General features: G+C 49.5%; 1 protein-coding gene across 1 annotated transcript; it reads right to left on the bottom strand.

Annotated features, from left to right (window-relative positions):
- Positions 1-1,192: 1,192 nt before the first annotated feature.
- Positions 1,193-8,150, bottom strand: LOC140514141 (malignant T-cell-amplified sequence 1). Its single transcript, XM_072624223.1, has 2 exons — positions 8,063-8,150; positions 1,193-2,188 (listed from the first exon to the last, which is right to left on the bottom strand). Exon 2 carries the CDS (start codon positions 1,839-1,841, stop codon positions 1,296-1,298), a length of 546 nt encoding a protein of 181 aa, XP_072480324.1. The 5' UTR covers positions 1,842-2,188; positions 8,063-8,150; the 3' UTR covers positions 1,193-1,295.
- Between the last annotated feature and the right edge of the window lie 28 nt (positions 8,151-8,178).

Raw genomic sequence — 8,178 nt, 5'->3', positions numbered from 1 at the left:
TTTGAGGGTTCAGATCTCATCCCTGGGGCTTTTTTTGGGGGGGTCCAGATCCCAAAGACATGGACTTTTCCTTCTTGGGGCCCAGATCCCAAAGACATGGTCTTTCCCTTTTTGGGGTTCAGAACCCATCCCTGAGGCTCTTCCTTTTTGGGGCCCAGATCCCAAACACACGGCCTTTTCCTTTTGGGAGTTCAGATCCCATCCCTGGGGCCTTTCCTTCTTGGGGCCCAGATCCCATCCCTGGGGTCTTTCCTTCTTGGGGCCCAGACCCCATCCCTGGGGCTTTTCCTTCTTGGGGCCCAGATCCCAAAGACACAGTCTTTCCCTTTTGAGGGTTTGGATCCCATCACCGGAGCTTTTCTTTTTTGGGGCCCAGATCCCATCCCTGGGGCTTTTCCTTCTTGGGGCCCAGATCCCAAAGACCTGGACTTTTCCTCTTTGGGGCCCAGATCCCATCCCTGGGGCTTTTCCTTCTTGGGGCCCAGATCCCAAAGACCTGGACTTTTCCTCTTTGGGGCCCAGATCCCATCCCTGGGGCTTTTCCTTCTTGGGGCCCAGATCCCAAAGACACAGTCTTTCCCTTTTGAGGGTTTGGATCCCATCACCGGAGCTTTTCTTTTTTGGGGCCCAGATCCCATCCCTGGGGCTTTTCCTTCTTGGGGCCCAGATCCCAAAGACCTGGACTTTTCCTCTTTGGGGCCCAGATCCCATCCCTGGGGCTTTTCCTTCTTGGGGCCCAGATCCCAAAGACCTGGACTTTTCCTCTTTGGGGCCCAGATCCCATCCCTGGGGCTTTTCCTTCTTGGGGCCCAGATCCCAAAGACACAGTCTTTCCCTTTTGAGGGTTTGGATCCCATCACCGGAGCTTTTCTTTTTTGGGGCCCAGATCCCATCCCTGGGGCTTTTCCTTCTTGGGGCCCAGATCCCAAAGACATGGACTTTTCCTCTTTGGGGCCCAGATCCCATCCCTGGGGCTTTTCCTTCTTGGGGCCCAGATCCCAAAGACCTGGACTTTTCCTCTTTGGGGCCCAGATCCCACCCCCTGCGGCCTTCCCTTCTTGGGGCCCAGATCCCCAAGGCACGGGGGGCTCATTTTCCCATCCCATCACTCTGTGGGAAGGGGTCCCTTCTCCCTCCCTGCCCTTCACCCCCCCCCCCTTGAGGACGCGATGAAAGCACAGCCACTCGGGGGTTGGGTAGGAATGCAATCTCCTTTATTAACCCCGTCGCGGTCGCGGTGGGTCATGGTCCTCGGGCTCCTCCTCGGGCTCGGGCTCCTCCTCGGGCTCCGGCGCTCACTTGTACGTCTTCATGTGCCACAGCCCGTCGTTGAGGTAGTGGATGTTCTCCACGCCGATGCCCTTGTTGACGCGCTCGATGTCCTCGGCCGCCAGCTTCATGACGCCCACGCACAGCGCGTGCTGCTTGCCCTCCGCCATGATGGCCACCACCGTGTCGGCCGCCGCCGGGTAGAGGCGCGCGCCGGGCGACGTCAGCCCCGGGCACATGATGTTGGCGCCGCTCAGCACGAACTTGATGGCGCCCTTGTCGACGCGCTGGTGCGGCAGCAGGAAGGGGTACTTGTGCAGCAGGCGCAGCGTCGGGAAGAAGGGGCCCTCGCGCTGCCGGAAGAAGAGCAGCTCGCCGTTGACCGTCAGGATCTCGATGTGCTCGTGGCAGCGCACGATCTTCACCGGGTCCTTCTTGGGCATGATCTGGTTGAGCCACGGCTCGATGCCCGGGAACTGCTCCAGCAGCTGGCTCTTGATGCCCTTGATGACGGACGTCTTCAGCTGGATGCAGTTGGACACGTTCTCCTTCTCGTCGAACTTCTTAAACATGGCGGCTCGCGGGCGGGGGCCGAGGCCGGACGGGCGGATGGGCCGGGGAGCGGGGAGCGAGGCCGGGCAGGGGCACGAGCGGCGCGGCCTCCTGGCTCAGGCTAGCGGAAGAGCTCCGAGCACCGCGCTGTCTGCGACGCCACCGCCTCCTCCGCAGCCTCCTCCTCAGCCTGCGTGCGGACGCGCGCTTTACGGCTGCTCCTGCGCTCACGGCCGCGCGCGCAGCCCGCCGTACGGAACGGAGTCCTTTACGGCCTTAAGTCTGCAGGGGCGCGTGCCGCCGCCGGGGCTCTGCGCAGCCGGGCTCCGCGCCTGCGCACTTGCACCGCGACGCTGGAGCCGACCACCTAAAGAGAGCCAAGAAATTGCAGGGGACACTTTTGAGTTCTCAGTTAGACGGACAGACGGACAGACAGACAGACTTTCAGACAGACGAGCTTTTCTTCTTGATGCCACTCAGCAAGCATTTATTAGGCGTTTCTTACGAAGCAGCCAGTCCTTGCTCCAGGAGCTGGATCCCAGCAAGCCACGTGGGGGCGGTGTGCGAGGAAAGGCTCCCCGTCTGAGTCTGGGAGCGCAGGGATCCTAGGGATGGAGGGTGGGGAGGGGGAGACGGCGGGGGCAAAGGCAGGGAGGGTGGGGAGGGGGAGAATCCTATGCAGAAAATACATTTAATGTAGCAGGATTTTAGATGTCGGGGAGGAAAGCCTGGAAAGGTAGGACGGTCCCTGGTTATGAACAGGTTTAAATGCCAAATTTTTAATAAGGACTTAGTGTGGATGGTGATCACACCTGTACTTTAAGAAAACTACTTTGGTACAGACTGTATGGACTGAAATGGAAAGAAGCAGGGAGTGCCAATAAGAAGCCAATTCACCTAACAAAGGCTACCTAGACCTTAAAAAAAGTTGTAAGGATGTCAATGGTCCCTTCAAGTAAATTCAGCTTAAAAAAAAAAGGGTGGGAGAGAAACAGCCCATGGATACACCCAAGTCAAATACTATAGAGAATTACTACAAACAAGAAAGATTCTTCTACTCTGAGCATTGGACACAGGAGACAAAAAACAAGGATAGGGCCAGTACTGAAACCAAGGCTTCAGTCACTGATGGAAACCCTCAAGAAGAGGAGTGGAGAGGAAATCTACATATAGTCTGACAGGTACCCCAGGTTATGAGAAAGCAGAATTCAAAGGGCTTGGAGGAAACGTAGGATTCCAAATAGTAAAATGCTACTACCAGGCAGAATGGGAGATGCTCAAGACTGAAATTCAGAAGACACAAAGGGAATCTGAACATTTGAATTTCTGTGACTTACTGAATATTATACTATAATGTAATCGTGAGTAAAGAAAAATGTTTATATCTAAATTGATTTCCTAGGTTAAAAGGTCATTTCTTGCTAAAGCAGATTCTCTTAGACCTATCTCAGAGAGAAAGCTCATTATGTTTGGGCAAATAATTATCAAAAATAGCTTAAAATTCAGATTTTCGCATTTTCTTTTAAGCTTTTTCTTCCTCTAAACTTCCTTTTTTCTGTTGAGGGTACCATAACGTTTGAAGTCACCCAGGTTTATCACTTCAATCATCCATGACTCTTCTGACCCTTCTATAACATCCCTTCAATCTGTCCTATCTCTTAACTTGCAAGGCCATGAGTTTCTGGGTTTCATCAGCTCTTGCCTGCAACATTATTATATAACAGTCTCTTTCTTGGTCTCCAAGCACCTACTCTCCCTCCTTTTCAATACATTTGCCCCAGAGCTGGCAAAAGTAATCTTCCTAAAGCCCAAGTCCGTTGAGAATCTTCACTACCATCCCATCCCCATTTTTAGTCTCCAGAATAACATGTAAACTCTTCTGTCAGGTACTTACATAACCTCGCTCTGCCTCCTGCCACTCCCAGCCTTATTTCATGTTAGTCTCCCTTTATAAAATCTGCCGAAATGTACTCCAAACTTGACATTCCAGGTTTTCTCTCATGCCTTTGTACAAATTCTGTGTCTGGAATGTCATTCTTCCTCATGTCTGGGGCCACTGATGTGCAAAGCCTTTTCTGAGACCCTTAGTTGCTAAGTGTTCTCCCCCTACTTGGTTATCTTATTTTCTTAACGTTGGGTCTCTTTTGTGTGTGAGTTGGACTAGAGAGCCAATAAACATACATCTCTCAAATAGGCTATATATCCAGATGAATATAAAATCTTCATGAGAAATAATATTTTGTTTCTTGTCACTGCTTAGAATAATGTATTTTTTTAAGCACTGCTTTTAGTAAGTACTTAGTTGTTGAATTCAAAGCCACAGAATTTCAGAACTGGAAGGGCCTTCAAACGCAGTCACCACTGATCCAACCCATCCATATCTGGAAAAAAAAATCCCCAATACAACATACCTGACAGAGATCATTCAACTTTTGTTTGAAGATTTCAGGTAAGGGGTGTGTGTGTGTGTGTATATGGGGGAGGGAGGGAACTGGGCTCTTCTCTCAATTCCACTTCTGGTTGGCTCTCATTGTCAAGTTTTTCTGTACCAAAAGCCAACATGTCTTTTTATAATTTTCATGGGTTGCTCCTAGTTCTGTCTCTGAACAAACCTAATCTTTCCACGACAGCCTTTCAAATACTCAATAGTTGCCATGCCCTTACCCTGTCTTCTATTCTCCAAGCAGATATCCCTACCTTTTTTCAAATAACCTTTCAGTGTCTTAGTTGCCCTTTCTCTGAACCCTCATTTATTCAAGGAGAATGATGAAAGGGGAAAAAGACTTCAGCCACAGTCAGAGGTCCTGAGTTCAGCTGTCAGCTCTAGGTCTTACTACCCCTTGTGCAGCTGGGCAAGTCACATCTTCTCTGGTCCTCACTTTCCTCATATGTAAAATAAGGGGGCTAGACTAAGCATTCTCCAAGGTCTCTCTCAGTTCTTTTATGTAGGACTCTATGTAGTTGCCATGCCCTTACCCTGTCTTCTATTCTCCAAGCAGATATCCCTACCTTTTTTCAAATAACCTTTCAGTGTCTTAGTTGCCCTTTCTCTGAACCCTCATTTATTCAAGGAGAATGATGAAAGGGGAAAAAGACTTCAGCCACAGTCAGAGGTCCTGAGTTCAGCTGTCAGCTCTAGGTCTTACTACCCCTTGTGCAGCTGGGCAAGTCACATCTTCTCTGGTCCTCACTTTCCTCATATGTAAAATAAGGGGGCTAGACTAAGCATTCTCCAAGGTCTCTCTCAGTTCTTTTATGTAGGACTCTATGCTATGTTCTGCCTAAAATGTCATGCCCAGAACTGAACACAATCCCTGCAGATGTGATCTGAACAGGGCAGAGCGCAGTGAAACAATCACCCTCTTACTCACATACCTGTCTTCATGCATCTTAAGAATGATTTAGCTTCTTGGCTGCCACATGTCATTGCTAATTGCTACTAACTGAATCTGTAGTTAAATAAATTCCCTAGTTCTTTTTCACATGAATTGCTGTCTGGCCACACTTCCCCATGTCTTGTATTTGTGGGACTTTTTCAACATGTGTAACACTTTACATTTATTCCTATTGTTTCATATTATTAAGTCTCAATCCAGTGTTCTAGCCCATCAAGGTCTTTTGGAATCCTGAATGTCATCCAATGTGTATTCCTCCACCTTGGTATCAGCTATGAATTTGACAAACATGTCAACCTGGTCTTTATCCAAAATGCTGCTAAAAATTCCTGGGGCATACCATTGAAGATTTCCTCCTGAAATAACTTAAAGCCATTAATGCTGACTCTTGGGGCTCAGCCATCAACCAGCTATAAATTCTTCTGTATTTTGTCATATAGCTTACACCTCTCCATCTTTCCACCAGAACAACATGCCAAATCCTTTGCTAAAACTTTTGCACTGCCCTATTTTAACAGCTTAATAACCCTGACAAAAAAAGGAAATGAGGTTAGTCTGGCATGACCTGTTTTTGATGATGCCATGCTGACTCTTTGGGATCACTCCTTCCTCTTAGAGATGAATTTAAAGATGTTTGAAATAAATTAAGAAACTGATCTAAGTGAACAATCTTAGATTCCTTTCAGCCACAATATTCCAACTGATCTATTGTTTTTGAAATTGTTCACAACTTTTATATAAAAGGACTTAGTTACCTAATACCAGTCAGGGAGTAAGCAAGATCTAGTTAGAAATGCTGGATATTCCCTTAGAAAATCTTTAGAAACTACCTCCAGAATAAGCATTATCTTTACTCTTACGGAGCAACACAGTAGCAGATACAGTCCATCAAATTGTGAGCACTTCGTCAAGGCTTCTAGGAATGCCTAACCCGTATTATCTTGTTTTTGTTTGGAGGTACCAAAAGAAAATTGGTAAATCAACGTGTTTGAATATCCACTCTGACAGAGACTGATAAGGAAGATGCTACTAGGGGAACAAAATAAATAGGCATGAACTGTTTTTTTGCAAACTTTACAATCCACTGAAATTATTTTAAATTTATGAAAGATGAGATGAAAAATACACCCAAGAAAACACTCAAACTAAACAAATCCAGCTGTAAAATGCTTGGTATATACATAAATATCAGGAAGGTGCTGGAGTGATTAGAAATCGATCTTTTTTCTCAAGAACTCAATTTTTTTTTCCCATAATGCAAACAGGATCTGGATTCAAGGAAGGAAATGATTAACAAGGTTAGTCTTTGTAAAAAAAAAAACTTTATTATGTGAACTGATTTAAATTTTATGGGTAGGGGACTTCCATTTCTGCTTCACTTTTCCTCTGGTTCCTGCAATAAAGTCTGGTATTATGGAAACAGCCTTAAGAATTTTGCAAGAAGGTAGTCTGATGGTGGCCACTATTAAGAAGAAAATACCAGTAAAATCAAAAGTTTTTGACTATTTTAAGCAAGAATGGTATTTTCTATAGAGATATCTTTTTTATCCTCTTTAATTTTGTCGGAATTCTTGTCTAATACATCTATACAAAATAAAAGTCTGTTACATTCATTACCTTGGGCACTCAAAGTCAATCTATAGACGAAAAGATGATGACCTTGAGGCCCACGGGCAGCCCCAATGATGTGCAAGCCAATTCAGCTTCCATTATGCACTCAACAATAGGTATGACACTGCCTCGGACATCAGCTTCAGTAACAGCAGGCAGGTATATGCCATAGTGGTAACTTTCTGAGACGACATTCTTCAAGGCATGGGAAATAGTGGCGGGGGGGAGTTCCTCAAAGGGCCCTCTTGGTAGCGCATTACCAGACTTCTTTTTCTGTACCAGTTTTATTAATAAACAGACCATGTGCAATAGCACCGACCTGGAACATTCTAGGTACTGAGCAGAGGGGAGGGGGTCCAGGGTGACACATCGCCCAGGGCTGGGGGCGGATTTCAACGCAGTCCCCGTCAATTTCAGTGAAACTGACCATCTGCCGGAGGGAATTTACCTGGGAGGGGGTTGGGAGTGGGCTTTTTTTTTATGGGGGGGATTCATGATTAGCCGGCCCACCCGGAGAGGTGGTTAGGCGAGGCCGCAGCTACTGCCCCTCTCGGGCCGGGAACCCCACCCCCCAGGCCGGGGCGGCCGCGCGCCCTTGTGAGGTAAGGCAGCTTTGAGACCGCAGGCGGGAAAAGCCCAGGCCCCCGCGAGGCAGTCACTGGCCGGGGGCCCGGGCTCATTGTTTGCCAGGCCCCGCCAGCCCCGGCCGTCAGTCCGGCGCTGGGTGACCAGGGCCGCCGGGTGCTGCTCCGGGGGGGGGGACTGGCCTCAGGCGCCTGACGCGGCTGGACACCGAGCACCGAACGCCGGGCCTCCGAAGGCCCACTCCCGCCCCCGCTGCTAGGGCCCACTCCGGGCAGGCATGGCCGGGAGGCGCCAGCGCTAGCCGCGTCCCGGCCCCGCGCCGTCCCGCCGGCCGCTCGTCCCCGCTGCTCCTTTCCGTTCACTAATAAATAGAGAAGAGAATGAAGGCGGCCGTGAGGACCAGGGTGGCGGGAGGAACCAACGACGCCAAGTGAAGGCGGCCCCGGGAGCCTTGCGGAGGCGCCCAGCCAATGAGGTTTCTTCCTGTGAGCTGAGCCCACGGGGATGATGGGAAGCCGGGGGACGGCGGCGCACCGACGGCTCTAACGCGGAGGAAGAACGCAAGACGGAGGAGACCCCCTCCCGCCGCAGCCTCACTTTCGCAACCGGACCGAGCCCCACCTCTGCCTCACCTTCCTAGCCCCACTCACCCGCCCGCAGCTCAGCGCCGCACCGCCTCCGTAGCCACGTGATCAGTCCTCTTCCCAGCCTTCCTCCTCACTTAAGGGGAGGGGAGGGAGAGGGGGAAAAAAAGACTCCACTTCCC

Source organism: Notamacropus eugenii, chromosome 7 (assembly GCF_028372415.1).
Source record: "Notamacropus eugenii isolate mMacEug1 chromosome 7, mMacEug1.pri_v2, whole genome shotgun sequence".
Classification (NCBI taxonomy): Eukaryota; Metazoa; Chordata; class Mammalia; order Diprotodontia; family Macropodidae; genus Notamacropus; species Notamacropus eugenii.
Note: the sequence above shows the minus strand (reverse complement) of the source record. Positions and strands in the feature narration are given on the sequence as shown.

Bases quoted from the DNA above. Each gene is read 5' to 3' on its own strand.
- LOC140514141 (XM_072624223.1), bottom strand. From the start codon at position 1,841: ATGTTTAAGAAGTTCGACGAGAAGGAGAACGTGTCCAACTGCATCCAG.